This window comes from Channa argus, chromosome 23, assembly GCF_033026475.1.
Source record: "Channa argus isolate prfri chromosome 23, Channa argus male v1.0, whole genome shotgun sequence".
Taxonomy (NCBI): domain Eukaryota; kingdom Metazoa; phylum Chordata; class Actinopteri; order Anabantiformes; family Channidae; genus Channa; species Channa argus.
Window position 1 is genome coordinate 4381502 of NC_090219.1, and position 16041 is coordinate 4397542.

General features: G+C 41.6%; 4 protein-coding genes across 24 annotated transcripts in view; 2 read left to right on the plus strand and 2 right to left on the minus strand.

The window, feature by feature from the left end:
• Positions 1-546: 546 nt before the first annotated feature.
• Positions 547-3880, minus strand: cpb2 (carboxypeptidase B2 (plasma)). The gene is made up of 11 exons (XM_067493668.1): positions 3729-3880; positions 2776-2851; positions 2567-2691; positions 2342-2450; positions 2154-2255; positions 1917-2021; positions 1723-1833; positions 1550-1640; positions 1208-1410; positions 956-1040; positions 547-872 (listed from the first exon to the last, which is right to left on the minus strand). Exons 1-11 carry the CDS (start codon positions 3791-3793, stop codon positions 658-660), a joined length of 1287 nt encoding a protein of 428 aa, XP_067349769.1. The 5' UTR covers positions 3794-3880; the 3' UTR covers positions 547-657.
• A 106-nt stretch (positions 3881-3986) lies between these two features.
• On the plus strand, positions 3987-7549 carry alg11 (ALG11 alpha-1,2-mannosyltransferase). Its single transcript, XM_067493667.1, has 5 exons — positions 3987-4329; positions 5151-5372; positions 5604-5975; positions 6140-6705; positions 6790-7549. The coding sequence occupies exons 1-5, from the start codon at positions 4283-4285 to the stop codon at positions 7071-7073; spliced, it is 1491 nt and encodes a 496-aa protein (XP_067349768.1). The 5' UTR covers positions 3987-4282; the 3' UTR covers positions 7074-7549.
• Positions 7550-7864: 315 nt separating this feature from the next.
• Positions 7865-9522, plus strand: spp2 (secreted phosphoprotein 2). Its single transcript, XM_067493669.1, has 6 exons — positions 7865-8022; positions 8104-8231; positions 8387-8509; positions 8829-8936; positions 9162-9210; positions 9332-9522. The coding sequence occupies exons 1-6, from the start codon at positions 7938-7940 to the stop codon at positions 9445-9447; spliced, it is 609 nt and encodes a 202-aa protein (XP_067349770.1). The 5' UTR covers positions 7865-7937; the 3' UTR covers positions 9448-9522.
• Positions 9523-10125: 603 nt separating this feature from the next.
• raph1b (Ras association (RalGDS/AF-6) and pleckstrin homology domains 1b) overlaps positions 10126-16041 on the minus strand; it is a 38876-nt gene continuing 32960 nt past the window's right edge. For 20 of the 21 annotated variants that reach the window (XM_067493659.1, XM_067493654.1, XM_067493650.1 and 17 more), the window contains 5 exons: positions 15858-15968; positions 15313-15411; positions 15058-15178; positions 14698-14834; positions 10126-14577 (listed from right to left, as the gene is read on the minus strand). In XM_067493659.1, coding sequence (XP_067349760.1) covers positions 11851-14577; positions 14698-14834; positions 15058-15178; positions 15313-15411; positions 15858-15968 — 3195 coding nt within the window. In that variant the 3' untranslated portion in view covers positions 10126-11850. The remainder of the gene's footprint in view (positions 14578-14697; positions 14835-15057; positions 15179-15312; positions 15412-15857; positions 15969-16041) is intronic. The other variant, XM_067493645.1, reaches the window with a different exon arrangement.

Consider the following 16041-nt stretch of genomic DNA (forward strand, 5'->3'; position numbering starts at 1 on the left):
TAAGCCAACATGACCTGTTGATTTGACATATTGTGTTTCTTTGAGACACCCACAATGTGCCTATAAGGAATCTTATTAACACCTTAATAAATCAAACATTACCACTTCTATAACAACACTGTTAAAAGGTACAGGCACTACAATAGATACCTCACCTACAGCATACATTTATTGTGGTACCTCACATCCATCAAAACACCAACAAAATAAACATTTATATTCTTTTATTAGCAATATAATAGGACAAAGTTCCCCACTACTGATGTTGATGATGTACTTTGTAGTAGTGGTGTTATTATGAATTGATGAATGAAAGAGACACCTCTGGGGAGCACATACATACATACATGCTTTAGATATTCTTCCAGCTAATAAGTCCATGAATATTTTTATTTAGAGCAGAATTTTATGGTCATTCTTTTGGGGGGGCTATATCCATATTTGTTGTTACTTTTTTCTGTACCATTTATGTGTACAGCATACATTCAAAACAATCTTTGCAAAATAGACAATAAAATAACTCCTAAAAACAAAAATACCATTAGCAGTGGTTAACATGATAGTTTATTGTTTAGTAGTACTACAAAATCTTGTCGTGTTGACAGGCTTCAAAGATTAACATGTGGATCTCTCATCTTTTCTGCTAGCTGTAACTGCTTAAAAAGGCTGAGGAGATCTTATTTGTGCTTGTGTTTTCTCTAAAACTTTGAGAGCAATGGTCTTCACGGCAATCAGAGCTTCATTGCAAGCCTTGGAAATTTCAGATGGTGGCAGGAGGAAGCCGTACCGCCCACGGTCCTGGAGCTCAAATGTGAAGGAGTATTTGATGCCAAGAATGTATGCCCAGTCGTCAGAACCACCAGGAGCCAGGTCTAAAGATTGAACAGAGGATGCCAAATATTTATAATGCACTTTGAGAGTAACTGAATCAGACTTGTTTAAAAAAACTACTTACATATTGTTCGTGCTCCAGCACCATATTTATAGGGGTTTCTATAATGTCTTCTGATACTTTGGGCAGCTTCTTTGGCCATCTCAAGCTTTAAAAAAAAGTGCATTTATTTAAAGAAGGAGAAAGAATAAAAGTTCATGTTTTCTATTCAGATTTAATCAGGAAACGTATATAACTCTAAGACACTCTCACTAGTCTCTGGCGTTTTATGCATTTTGATCAATTAGTTATTATTGATCGGCCCAAACCACTTACCAACTCTTTGTGGTTTTCTGCCTCCTCTAAGGTGCAGGAGTATGGGAAGAGCAGCATCTGAGAGTAGGAGTGGATGCTGAGGTAGAGCAGAACTGAATCCTTGTGTTCCCGGAGGAAGTTGGCGACGGCCTGTGCCTCTGGCTCTGACTCGGGGAATGCACCGCAGTAGATCTCAGAGCAGGGCTCAGAAGATGCTCCCTCCGCTTGAAAAGTAAGAAAATAATACAACATCAGTGGAGTGGTTAGGTGGCTGCTTTTTCATTAATGTTAGAAATGTGACTGTCTGACTCAAAAACTTTACAGTATGTTGGGAATTATCTGTAATGTCAGAGGAAAACATACTGCACCAATTGGCATCAAAGTTTCTGTTGAGGTCAACTCCAATGCACGGGCTGGTTTTACTGACTGAGCGATTCTTCCTCCACATCCTGTTCTGCAGGGAAAACTCCAGTTGCAATGACATCCTTTACCACTGCTCTGACAAAATGTTACAGATCTGTTTTGTGTGTACTTACTGTCGTCCATGTGTAGTGGTATCCATCAGGGTTCATAACAGGCAGGACATAGACATCCATGTTGTTCAGTATGTTGGTAATGTCTTGATTTTGCCCATAAAATGACAAAGACTACGGGAGAAATGACATTTATTTGAAGTGCAAGACAACAACAGAAATGTTACTACTGCAGACATTGAGTCAAGCCTACTCACATAGTATACAAACCATAAGCAGAAAGCAGGAGAAATCCACTCTCTGGCATGTATCCCACAGTCAATCCATATTGCTTTCTTATTTGGCCTGTTATTTATAGACAACTGACAAAATCAGACCACGCGGTGAGCATTCGACTTATTATGTAGAAAATTGGCATTTATGTGAATATATATGTACACTATCCATACTGACTTTGTCATCACTAAAATGTATTAGTTGAGGGTTATTTGTACCTTGAGAGCATATAGTGGTCGTTTCTCATATGAGGAGCCAATGAGAATGACTGTGACCTTGCTTGGGTTGTTCTGTAAGGTCCTGTTTGTCCAATCATAGATCTGCAAAGGAAACAGCATGTGTGGATGTAAACTACAAATACTTTACAGCTGTTGGAATCTGATAGTTTAAAGGATGACAAGCATACATCCTCCAGAGTTTGATATCTTTCATAGAAAGTTGCGCTGCTTCGTGGGTCTGTGGAGCTGTTCCTCATCTGCATTTCAATCAACTCGTTGGCGTTTGGAAGTAAAACCCTAAAACAATCATACAAGCAGGCAACAACACCTGTAAACAGGGTGCACAACTGGCAGGAAATTTCCAATCCTTGGTAAATAATCCTGTATATATATGTTTCAGACAAAAAACATACTCATGCGTTATAGCAAATTTCTGGAGAAGATCTTTGACAGTCTTCGAGCTATTAGCAGGGACAAACAAGTGGACTTGAGTTTCTTCTTTGATGAACTGAGATGAAACTGGCTGCCATAAGTCTGTCTAAAAGAAATGATGTAATATAGTATATTGATTTGCACAATATGCAGGGGAGAAAACAGCTGTCGTTAGAGAACAAAATTCTACCTGATATTGAGTGGATACATTCTTCAAAATGTCAACCTGCTCCTGTGTTTTTGGGGTGATTGATAGAACCTGGGCACTGAGCAAAAATAAGTTAAAACAGGAAGTCCCTATGAATGATAATGAATGATGTAAACCAAATACACCACAATTTGCCAGAATGCCAAGGTCAGATATATCTTTTTTAATTTCATTGCTTTCAAGTGTTGCCAACTGAAATATGGAATTAATTCATCCTCTGAGTGTGAGGCTATCACAATGGCTTCTCAAAAATATATATCTGAATTATGTAAGAATACAATAATTCTTATACATAAATTTACTATTATACTAAATTTAGGGGTTTATAAAATTAGGAGGAATGAAAAAGAGTGCTGGTTAGAATAAGAACATGAAAAGAATCTGAAAGAAAGGAAAACAACATGGGTGGATAGCAGGAGAAGTATTTCCCTGGTTAATAAATACATTTACCACAAAACGTAAACTATGGGGAAGGCTCAAATAAAGGAAGACTAAAACAACATTTGTCTCAGATGTACAATAACCTCCCAAAAAGAAAAAAATAACCAAAGACTTTCTTAAGGCAATTAAGTTCACGTCTTAACTTAAATCCAACTGAGCATACATTTATCTTACTGAAACTAAAAAACATCAAAAACAAGCAGGAAATGAAAAACCCTAAAAAGGACTGGAAGAGCATCAATAGAAACCCAATAAAAAATAATTGTTTCATTTAATATCTATGGTGTACAGAGTAAAACATGTTAACATTTCTGTTTCAGTAATGGACAATAAATATTATATTAAGTAAACAGACTGGATGTGTGTACTACTACAACATAAACTGTGTGGATAAAAATGTGTGTTTGTGTTTTATCTTCACATTGCTTATGTGGAAAGTAGTTAATCCCAGATAGTGACTGCTGTAAATTTACTTGAAAATGTACCAAACCTACCCTGTTTCTGTGCAGCGTCCCTTGTCAAAATAGATGAAAACAAACAAAATCAAAAGAGTCCTCATGATTTTAGGATCCAGATTGGAAATGACAGATTTTTGTTAAAACCATTGGGGTAGAGACACGTTATTGATTACCCAAGTGTTTATTTAGAAGTTAAAGTTTACTGTTTGTACAAGGAGGCCATAGATCAGTCAGCATGACTGAGAGGGAGCTCGTGTTTTTTTGGTTTTTCCAAGTTCAGTTTCCATGTTATTTAGACATATGTAGATTATACATATAGTATAATTTACAATATGTCTAAATAATTGTAAATCTAAGTCAAGCTCGACAAAAACGTGCATTTACTCTAACTCTAATCCAGTAAAAAGCGGCGAAGGCCCTTTAATATGGTCTGCCAACCGCCAATAAACCCGAAGAAGAACACGACGACGACGACACCACCGTGCGGTTGTACCTCCTCCTCCCTTGTAGGTGGCGCTGTGGACGTGAAAACAGCAGGGAGAAACTGAAATGTGGAAGGGGGTGTGTGTTGATATATTTCTGATGACAAAATGTCGGGCCATGACCAGCTGGTCCACTGTTTGTGTGAATTAACAAGGTGAGTTAAAACAAATATTTCAACCTGTGGATAACTTGTTATTTTTTTAAAACGTGGGTAACGTTTTTTCACCCCACTCTATTGTTGGCTGCTGCGTTGCTAGTGATAGTAGCTAAATAACAATACAGATAATTATTGACACTAGCATCAACCTAATTGGTTTTCATCTTTAGATAAATGAATTGTATGTAGTAATGGTTTCATGTTTATTATAATTACTGTAAAGACCAAATAGTTTTCACTTAACTTAAACAAAGTCGAGCATCCGCTCTACGGCAAACAGGAAGCAACTTGTAATTTTCTATAGACATGCGTTTTTTATAGATTCTTTACACATACGTTAACCAAGCAAGTTAGTATATGAGTATTCTATAGCTGCAGTATCCTTATAATACCTAGTTGTAGTAAACCTTGTAGAAATTTTTGTTTGCCTCAATTTATAAATTTAGTCCCACAGACATTTTATGTGAGGTGCCCCTTTTAAAAGGGTGTAGTATGGTAAAGGTTATTTTTTGTTGAGCTCTTATAAAGGTGGTGGATAGTGATGGTAGGATGCTTAATTTAACACAGTGATGTTTAGAAGTAGTCACTAATGGACATTATCAAGTCATCTTCTTACTAAATATACTTGCTATTTCTTTATAGTTGTCATAATATACATACTAGTCCCCAAAGTCATGGGGGACCCCAACCTTTTAATTATAAGTACAGAAAAAAAGGGTAGGGCGTAGTGTCCCTTTTTAATTTGGACTCTGGAACAAACTTCCTCCAAATGCTAAAAGAACCCAAAGAAGTCATTATGTTGTGTTACTCTGTTTCAGGTTGCTGTGGAAGTTGCTGCTGCCCCTGTTGTTTCTGTGTGTGCTGCTGATTGCTGTCCTGGTCTTGCTGGTGCTAGCTGTGCGTTTCTGGTTTCAAAGCAATAGAAACAGTCGTTGGGCAAGAGACGGCCGCCCAGCGGTAGCCTTCTTCCACCCGTACTGTAATGCCGGTGGTGGGGGAGAGAGGGTGCTGTGGTGTTCTCTCAGGGCATTGCAGAACAGGTAGACATAATAATTTAAGTCCGTGTAGATTCTATTTTAGTTTACAGTCTGATGTGTCCACTTTCCCCAGTCTAACCTGGGTACATGTTAGTTGTTCATTTATTTGATCCTTCAACATGTAGATACTGTTTTTCTTTTCATTCGTTTCTTTTTTGACAGCATTTTTTTTCAGCCCAATAAGAGTAAACAGCTCTGTTTAAGTGAAATGTTACTTAACTGACCTCTGTACAGGTATGCAGACATCAATTATGTGGTGTACACTGGGGACCTGGGTGTAACAGGCCAGCAGATTTTGGAAGGAGCACGACGCCGTTTCAACATCGTGCTCCCCCGGCCAGTTCAGTTTGTGTTCTTGAGACACCGACTTCTTGTGGAGCCCGGCCTGTTTCCTCACTTTACTCTGCTAGGACAGAGCGTGGGCTCTATCTTCCTGGGATGGGAAGCGCTAACGGAGTTTGTCCCAGATCTTTACATTGATTCCATGGGTTACGCCTTCACTTTGCCCCTGTTCCGCTACCTGGGAGGCTGCAGCGTAGGGACTTATGTTCACTACCCCACCATCAGCACTGACATGCTGTCTGTAGTGAGAGACCGTAACCCCAGGTAATAAGTGTTTGCTTTTATTTCTATCTCATTCAGTCAAATCATGAGCAGAATTGGTGGTTAATGAGTAGATTACAGTAAAGATAACAGGCTGGATTTCAAAGTTTATTTTAAAAACTCTGATCTTTGCTTCCTCAATTTAAAACAAATTGTTAATATCTTAGGTTCAACAACCCAGACTACATCTCCAACAGTCTGTTCCTGAGTGCCTTTAAGATGGTCTACTATTGCATGTTTGCCCTTCTCTATGGCATGGCTGGCTCCTGCAGTGACCTTATTATGGTCAACTCCTCCTGGACCCTTGATCATATCCTGTCACTGTGGCGTGCCCCCAATCGCACCACTGTGGTCTACCCACCGTGTGACATCAGCGCCTTCTTAGACATCCCACTGGAAGAGGACAGGGACAAGAAGATCCACTCGATAATTTCTATTGGGCAGTTCAGGCCTGAGAAGGACCACCGGCTGCAGATCAGAGCTTTCAAGAGGGTGTTAGACCGCAAAAGGGACTGTATGGGTGGCAAAGAGACACTGAAGCTGGTTCTGATAGGTGGATGCAGAAACCAAGAAGATGAGGATAGGGTGCTCATGTTGAGGGGGCTGTGCCAGGAGTTGGGCTTAGCTGACAGGGTAGAGTTTAAACTGAACATACCCTTTGAGGAGCTGAAGAGAGAGTTGGGTGAAGCCACCATTGGACTCCATACCATGTGGAACGAACACTTTGGAATAGGTATTATTTATGAAGCTAGGGTTATGTATAACGTAATTATGTTTTTGTTTTTTTTAAATGGTAAATTCTTCTTTTCTTCTCTAGGAGTCGTGGAGTGCATGGCAGCAGGAAAGGTGATTCTGGCCCACAAGTCTGGTGGCCCCAAGTTGGACATTGTCGTACCTTTTGAAGGTGGTCAGACGGGCTTCCTGGCTGATGATGAGTACAGTTACGCAGAAGCGATAGAGAGGATCCTGGCTCTGCCACCTACCAGCCGGCTGCAGATTAGACGCAATGCCCGCCAGTCGGTGGCTCGCTTCTCAGATGAGGAGTTTGAAGCCTGCTTCCTCGCTGCCATGGAGCCGCTTATGGGAACACTTGAACGATGAGATAGAACTTGTCCTTTACGTCTGTGTGTCCATGCAAACACACACTGAGATTGTACATCTACTTGTTGGCCAACATCAGATAAGTCTGTAGGTCTGCTAGAGGTTTACTTGTAAATACTAGATTTTTCTGTGAAATGACTTACAAACCACTTACTGTATTTTTACAACAGACATTACTTTGTCAATAGTTCTAGTTTTGTTAAAATATTAGATTTAGAAAGGGGGTTAATGAGTCTTTTAGACTTAAAATATAAATAAAATGTTGACATGGGTATCCAAACTGTTTTTTTTTTTTTGTTTTTTTTTACAAAGAGCTAGAATTAACTATATCCCCGAATTTTATGTTTTATATTGATGATGAATGTAGTAAATGTATGACTGTTCAAAAGGTATTGTTGCATTCATGTAACTATTTAAAAAAAAAAAAAAGACTGCCTCTGTGACTACTTGTAAATAAACTGATCTGGTGAACAATGTACCCTTTCCAATTGTGCTCAGCTTGATTTGACCCTGATTATCAAGTGATAAAAATGTCCTTTATGAAATATTTTACCAAACCTTTATATTGCTAGTTATATATTGACAAAGGCAAATGTACAACCTTCAGTTACATTTAAATGTTTTACTTTTTAATTGATGCATTTACGAATGTGGTTCCTGAAACTACTTATAAAAGTAGGAATAGCCTTCCTATAGACTTGACTGAATTTGGCACATCATACTGGGATCAATAGTGCTGAACAAAGGTTAAGCACTATTATAAACAGAAAAGTAGACAGATAAGTCTTTTTGGGGGTTATGAAGGGTAAGAGGCGTGACAAAGTAAGGTTAGGATAAATCCTGAACATATTTAGAGGAAGGTTCATGAAGAACCAAGTTACTTTGGTGCTTGTCAAGATGAAGCTATACATACTTCTCTGGAGCCTGCTGCAGTTTCTGGGATGCTCAGGTGAGTGGCTTTTTTTCCTCCTCACTACTTATGAAGGTACATTGATTATCCCAGTTTGTCACATGGCCTTTGACTTTGCAGGCAATCCTCTGTACAACCCTGGGCTGAGGTCTGTAGCAAACAGGGGTCTTGAGGCTGCTTTGGCAGAGGTCAATTCTGTGTATGCTGTCAGCAATCTTTACAAAGTGACTCAAGCTTCTGTGAAAAAGGTGAATTTACATTTACTCTTATTTAATTTATTAAAGGTATTTTACTGTGCAAAGTGTTTAAAGCATTTTAAGCTTCGTTTGAAATGGCAGGTAGTAACAGTAAGTCTGTTACTGGTCTGTATGTGACATTATGACACCTATCCCATGTATGACAGGTCGTTCCACTGACAATGAATACTGCTGACCTGCTATTGGTATTTACCATTAAAGAGACAGAATGTGAAAAGGCATCCATGAGTGAGCTGCAGACATGTGCCTTCAGACCTGGCTTCTTTGTGGTGAGATATTTTAATGCCATTGAGATGACATCTTGGTGTGTTTGGTGCCATGTACTTGTAGTTGCACAAGAAAATGCTCTTCGAAAATAATATACATATACACTACTGTTTTACACCGAAGGCCTGATAGCTCAGTTCTGAGTAGAACAAATGTTGACAGACTACTGCAGCCCACTGTTTACACTGGCATGAATTTCCTGAGACTGAGAATTAGCTGAGATCGGTCGGACTGATGTAATGGGACAGGACCACTAGTGGTAACAAACAAATTAGCAGTATAATAAAACACCATCTTCCTTTATCCCCTTCTTCCCTTCAGCCCTCTTTCTGGTGCTCTAGTCGGGTGAGAATATCTGCCACCTCAACCCAGGTGGTCACACTCAGTTGCGGCCATGATGGCAGCTCCAGCTCAGAGTCTAGTGAAGAGGTGAGGACACTGGAGAAAGGTGGTGGTGGAGAGAACAGAATTCCAAAGTTTCCATATTTGATTTTCATTCAAATAAGTTGTTAGTTGTTACTCTCAATCAATGTATATGCAGCAGATTGACATTGATAAATACATAGCCTTTCATAAAGGTTAATAGAAATGTAAATATATTGGGAATCCTAAACTACAATACGCATGATTAACATCTAGGCTTTGCTTCCATAGCTATTTTCCAGAGGGAGACACCATTTGGTTATTCCATTTGGACACAGAGGTAAGAAAAATTTAACTAGTGAAACTGGTACCAGTTACTTAAAAAAAATAAAGATTACTATAATGGTTTTCAAATATTCATGGAAATAAACTTTAGCTGACCACAGAAACACTTTCAACAGACCCAGATCCTTCTGAACCAACTCCCCCTCCACCTGTCAAGCCAGGTCGCTTGATCCACAGCCAGACACCGGAAGTTCAGCCCAGAGGAGACACTTTCAGCAACTTCTTGGTGTGAAAGGTTCAGCTTGTTCTGGAAACATTTAGGTGCTGATCAGCCAAAAAAATAAAATAAAAAAAAATGTGTCCCCCATTTTTTGTGCTATTTATTTGGTTACAGTTACACGTTTGTGATTCAGAGAAACATGTAAGGAAAACACATTGTTTGGAATTCTATGTTCAATAAATTCATGTAATTTTACGTTTTTAGCTATAAAATGCTCCAAATGGGTAAATTCAAAAATATAAGGTGTAGGGTAAGATAAAACCACTAGAGGGAGTCCATTGACCAAGGTTTTAGGTTCAAGATGCCTGAATATATTAAAAAAATAAATAAAAAAATATAGCACGTTCTCAGCTTAATCATTAACAAATGAGGACTGACACAGTTTGAATTCTAGTTTGAACATTTATATTGTTATTTTCAGTTTATATGCAAGAGGACAACTACTCTTTTCTTCAACCAATTTTCTTCATGTAATTTAGCCCCACATCAAATCAGCACATTAATAACTTACATACTGTACTGTAAGGACAATGATATTGAGTTATTAAGAAATAACACACTGCCTAAAAAGCCTACATGCCGCTGAGGCCGAGTAGAACCAAAGAATAGTATGTTAAACCAGCTCTGCATCGGATCAAGCACCACTGAGATTTCATCATGATAAACTGAAATGGATATAATAGTCTACTCTGAACCACGATATATACTTTATTTCCACACTGAATCCAATTTAAAACCACTTTAAATGGAGTCAGACAATGATATGTCATTCTGGCCAACAAAGGCATGTTGAGAATGAGTTCCTTAAATGAGAGTTAGCAGCCTAAAAAAAAAAAAAAAAGAAAAGAAAAAAAAGTACGAAATTTTGCTAGAAATTAAAACCCTTCATGACCCAAATCCTTTTATATCACTCTGTTGATATAAGAGTTAACTTAGTCCCCGTGCAGTAAAGACACCATGAACAAACAAGACACTTACAAAGTTAAATCATTCTTATGCCACTCAAATATTTTCTGTTATTGAATACATGGTTTAATGCTCTTTACATTAACAAGAAAAATTCTTATTTTTTCAATGGGGTCACCTCATGTCGACAAGATGAGTGTACTTCACATGGCTGAATCCAATCTGCTTTGTCTACTTCCTGGATTGCGATAACAAGTGACTTAAAAAGGTAGCAGGGACCAACAATAAAGAAGCAGCAGCTGCATCTGTACAGATACAAACTGAAGGATAAGGTCCAAAACAAGCAAACGCACAGAAAATTCACACAGTCCACAAAGATACAACACTACAGTCCTCTTGTTCATGTACAGAATTCTATTACATATTTGCATTAAATTAAGACAAAGTATGTTTTCCAGTTGCACAGTCTAAGCTTTCCTGAAACTTTGGAAGAACTCGCCTTTCTGCTTTGACCTCTGTGCAAGACTTTGGGAATAAAGCTTCCTTCTGATTTGCATTTCCAAATGGTGAAATGGTCTAATAATGTTTAAGACGGAAGTTTTAAATATTTACTGAATCATTGCCTTCATAAGTGTAATTCATATTTTTTTCAAATACTTTCCATATACATTCCATTGTGTTTTATGTTTTGTTCCTCTCTAGATTTTGTTGACCACCTATTGAAAGACAGACTTGTAAAAAAAAAAAAAAAAAAAAAAAAAAAAAAATCCTTCCTTTTATGAATTAAATAATTTCATATAAAAACAAACTGCCCTGCAAGAGCCTTTCCTAATGGTTAACTACTTCACCTACATACGATCATACATACATGTATGCACACAATGCATGTATTCAGTCTCATTTTCTCTCTCACACATGCACACATACAAGAACAGCTTTATGTTTTACAGCTTCTTGTTGTTGTAACATGAGGTCCATGCAGTACCAAAGCAGAAGAGTCCTGCTGTATTTTTGTTGCCTTTTTTGACTCCAGTACATGGCACAAACCTATGGCAGATACAAGCAGATACATGGATTGGCTCAGACCTGAATCCAGTAATATTTGCACAATTCTTGTTAATGTTTATTGATATTTGCTTGGTGTACCAGAGGGGTGGGGTTTACTAATGAGGACATCTATATTTTCCAGAGAGTTTAAATAATCACAGACCTGTGACCTCAAACTTACCTGCTCCAGTCTTAATTGTCCAAATACAGTAAACCCCATGTATCCAGAATACCAAGCATGTTAAAAAAAAAAAGCAAACATTAGCAAATGCTAATTGAGCATGGCCAGGTTTGGCTTTTTAGTATATACATTAGTTTTCTATTTATTATTGTAATCCCAAGGGGACAGAAAGATCCAGACACTTGCTCACAGTTCACTTCCGCAGTGAATGTTCACTTCCATATATTCTTTAATTGTCTGTTCATCTGTCTTCACTGTGTCCTCATCTCCAAGTTCAACACTCAAGTAAGTTTGGTAAGGTCACCCCGTTTGGGCGGAGCTGGTGGGGGTCCTCGCCGTAGTGTTGCATAGCCTGAGATGTTTCCAGACATGTAGCCACCATTTCCTCCATTGCTTTGCTTTCCTTGGTCCACAAGTAGCTCAGGGGGTGGTGGAGGCAGCACCATGTCGTCCATGGTCCCTGCAGGGTCCAACTTACACGAAAGGCCAGCTGAGTTGACAGAACCCTGGCGACCCACTGACTTTCGTTTCAGTGTCCGGTTGAGATCCTCCAGGAAATTAGGCTGGCCTGAGCTGCCCTTAGGGGAGGTGGGTGCAGGTGGTGAGAGTGGAGGAGGCTCTGGGGTAGTGTTACTACGCCGCACAAGAGTGGGTGGAGCAGTCTTTTTTAGTGAGCTCTTTCCCCATGTTGAGTTGCTTACGAGTGAGAGAGGCGGTGGAGGAGGGGGAGCCTGTGGCTGTGGGTTGACCACGGCTACCCTTGGAGGTCCTGCATTATGGCTGTCACTACCAGGAGGGGGAGGAGGGGGGAAAAGCTCAGAGGCTGGGGGAGGAGGTGGAAAGTAGGCGCATTCAGCTGGTGGAGATGGGAAGTCGCCACTGGTTTGCTTCACCTGGCTCACTTTGCCCTGGAGTGCCATAGGCAGGTTGGACAGATTCAGCTTTCCTGGTTTTGGGGGAGCCAGGGGTCCAGATGACAGGTCCTTGGAAGGTGATCCAGTGGAGGAGGAGGTGGGGCATGAAGAGGAAACTGGGATGTTGCTATGGGGAGCAAATTTGCTGAATAAGTTCCTCCTGGATTCCTCATAGGAAGCTGAAGCATTAGACTTGATGCTGGAGTTCCTCTGCGGGGTGGGAGGAGGTTTTTTCCCTCCCAAACTAGAGGAGCCAGAGGGTGATCTCTTTAACGGGGAGCCCAAGCATCCAGGAGGAAGGGGTGGGGGTGGTGGTGTTGGGCCTGTAACAGGTGCTGGGGGAGGTGGCGGAGGAGGTGGAGGAGGAGGTGGTGGGGGAGGAGCAGGGAATCCTGCATTACTGGTTGGAGGAGGAGGGAACTCTGGAGACTGTAGCTGTGCGCCACCCCCAGGCTGCCATTTAGGTTTGGTCTTCACTGCAGGTGGGGAGAGGGGGGGTTTAAGACTCTCTGTATGATTGGCTACTTGGGATGAACCCCCTGGAAACTGACTTGCTAGTTGTTTGACCAAAGATATGGTGGGAGGGGCTCCCGTAGAAACAGGTGGTGGCTTAGATAGGCTATGCTGCTTGGGCAGAGTCGGAGGGGGACAGCTGGATGTATGTCCTGTCTGAAGGCTGAACTGCTTCTTGAGAGTTGCAGGTGGAGGAGGAGGTGGGGGTGGTGGTGGAGCTGGCACCTCCACAACAGCAGGAGGTGGGGCTGGAGGGAATGGTGACACAGGTGACACGGGCTTGGGTGCAGTATGAGGGGCAAAGGTTTTGGGTGGTGCTGGTGGTGGTGCAGGAGGAGGCGGGAATTGAGCTGACACTGGAAATTGCTGCGGAGGAGGAGGTGGTGGTGGTGGTGGAGGCGGAGGTGGTGGTGGTGGAGGAGCAGGGGCAGGAGGTGGAGACTCCTCAAGGTCTACATAAGGAGACAGGAGGTCCCTTGGTGGGCTGGGAAACCTTTCCTTTAGTGCCTGCTTCAGTCCATTAGCATAAACAGGCTGGATCATGGGAGCTGGTGCAGGAGGAGGTGGGGGAGGGGGAGGAGGAAACAGTACTCCATTGGTCTGTGGAGCAGTTGGATGTGCTGGTGGTGGAGGAATGAAGGCTGGTGGGGTGGCTGGGCTGGAAGGGCCCAGCTTCAACACAGCCATGGCTGACCCAGGGGTTGGCATGGATGGTGGAGGTGGAGGTGGAGGAGGAGGTGGTGGTGGAGGGGGAGGCGGGACATTAGTCCTTGCCGCAATGTGATTCACATTCGGTTTGACTGACAACTGAGCTCCAGGCAGTGTCGGAGTTGGGGGTAGAACTTGGTGAGCTGTTGCATGGAGGTGACTGGGCAGCTTGTGGTGATTGGCAGCCTGGGAGGCCTTCTGGTTTTGTAGCCTGGTGATTGTGCTGTACTTGTACATCGTAGGAGCTGGTGAGTGGTGAGACACCATCTGAACTGGAGGTGGAGGTGGGGGAGGAGGAGGTGGTGGTGGCGGAGGCGGAGGGGGTGGAGGAGCCAGCTGTTGCTGCTGTTGTGGGGGCATGCGATTGTAGTTGATGATGGTCTGTGGCTGTTGCTGCTGCTGTGGAGAATGTGGTGGCTGCTGAATGCACTGAGGGTACTGGGGGGGTGGCTGTGGGATCTGCTGAGGAGAGTGAGGCTGGGGGGGCAGGTGCTGGTGTTGTGGTAGAGTTGGTGTCTGGGGCTGCAGTGGTTGCTGTTGGTGAGGCTTGGGCTGTGAAGGGTGCTGCTGCTGAGGCTGAAGCTGAGGCTGGGGCTGGGTCTGGGGCTGAGGTGGGTGCTGCTGCTGAGGCTGAAGTTGAAGCTGCGGCTGGGGCTGTGGTGGGGGCTGGGGCTGTGGTGGTTGCTGCTGTTGAGGCTGAGCCTGAGCCTGAGGCTGGGACTGTGGTGGGTGCTGCTGATGGGGCTGGGGCTGCATCTGAGCATGGGGAGGCAGCATCGGTGCTGGGTGGTCCACTGAATGGTGGCTATGATGCCGGTGACTGTGTGACCCATGAGGCAGTGTGGCCCCTCTGGATGCCTCCATTCTCATCTGCTACAAAGTGAATGTGTGTTAGCTTAGTAAAGCGAGTAACATATTCTGTAACAAATTAAACTGTTGTTGCAACATCCATGAAACAAGCGTTTGAGCTTGTTTACAGCTTGTAAGCAGTACCTTGGTGTTTTCCTCGATCTGGGTACCTCTCTTCCATGCCTCAGAGAATATTGAGCTCACAACACTTTGGGAACGGCCATGAGAGGAGCCTGTGTCCACCCCACTGTCTGAGTGGCCTGAATGATTAGACTGGGACTCTGAAAACAATAATGACACTGGGCCTGAAGTATTGTCTTGGAGTAGTAAAAGTAAAATGTATTAAAAGCAAAAATAAATAAATAAAAGTATTACAAGGCATTCTTTATTTGCATTCTACATTCTCAATAGCAAACAAATTGTCCAAAAAATTCTGAACTACACTTTTTACAAATTCTTTTTATATGGATGTTCTGTTCAGGTGTGATTAACCAATGAACTGACCTGGGATGCTGGCAGAGCTAGAGCCTGATCGGATACTGGAGGTAGAGAGAGATGACCAATCATAGGCTGCCTCTGTCCTCTTCATGGCTTCCTGGTAGTTCCCATATAGCTGCTTCCCATACTATGCGCAAACAAAACACACAAGATGAGACAACTCAGCCCCATAAAATCAATTTGACCATTTTGTCTTAGTTGTATTAGGAAAAATCTCTCGTCGAGTAAACAAATCAAGCAGGAACTATGATGTACACTTACCTTGGCGATGCGAATGCCATTCACCCATTGGTGCAGGGTCCTAACATCATCACAGCACAGATACTTGATGTACTGGGACTTCTTCTGGATTTGTGGATGCTGCAAAAAGAAATAAATATGTATTTTAATATCTACAAATCCCTTCAATTATTCAGTAAAAAAATATTTCAGTGTGAAAAAGAAATCTAATAAAAAGTTTAAAAGAGTGCTTTGCATTGAAACAGATTATTGTCTTGTCTGACAGAAATGATCCAATAGGAACAAATTTCCATGTACACACACTTATTTCCATTAATCCTTTCATAGGACAAAGAATTCAGTGTCTTTGTGAACATGTTATATATTGCTGCTGTGAATAAACTAATTAGCAGACCTCAAATTCTATTTTCCAGTCCTCTTTTAGGTATAAAACATTTCTTTAATGTCATATATCCTAATCAACATGTTTCATGATTATAGAAAACCTTGTATGAACCTATTTCACCTATTGCTCATTATGAATTTGGCTATTTAGCAGATGCTGAAAGTCACAAAAGGGGCTTCACCTTCAGGGCCAGGCAGTAGTCAGTAGGAGCCTTATATTTGCTACGGTAGTCCTGACCGTAATACACATTAACATGGTCCAACTGCAGGAAGCAAACGAGATCTCTGGATGCCTGCAGAAAGGAAAGGACACATAAGAAAACAGGATTTACTCATGCATGGGTGACTGGTAAGCTGTGTGCAGAG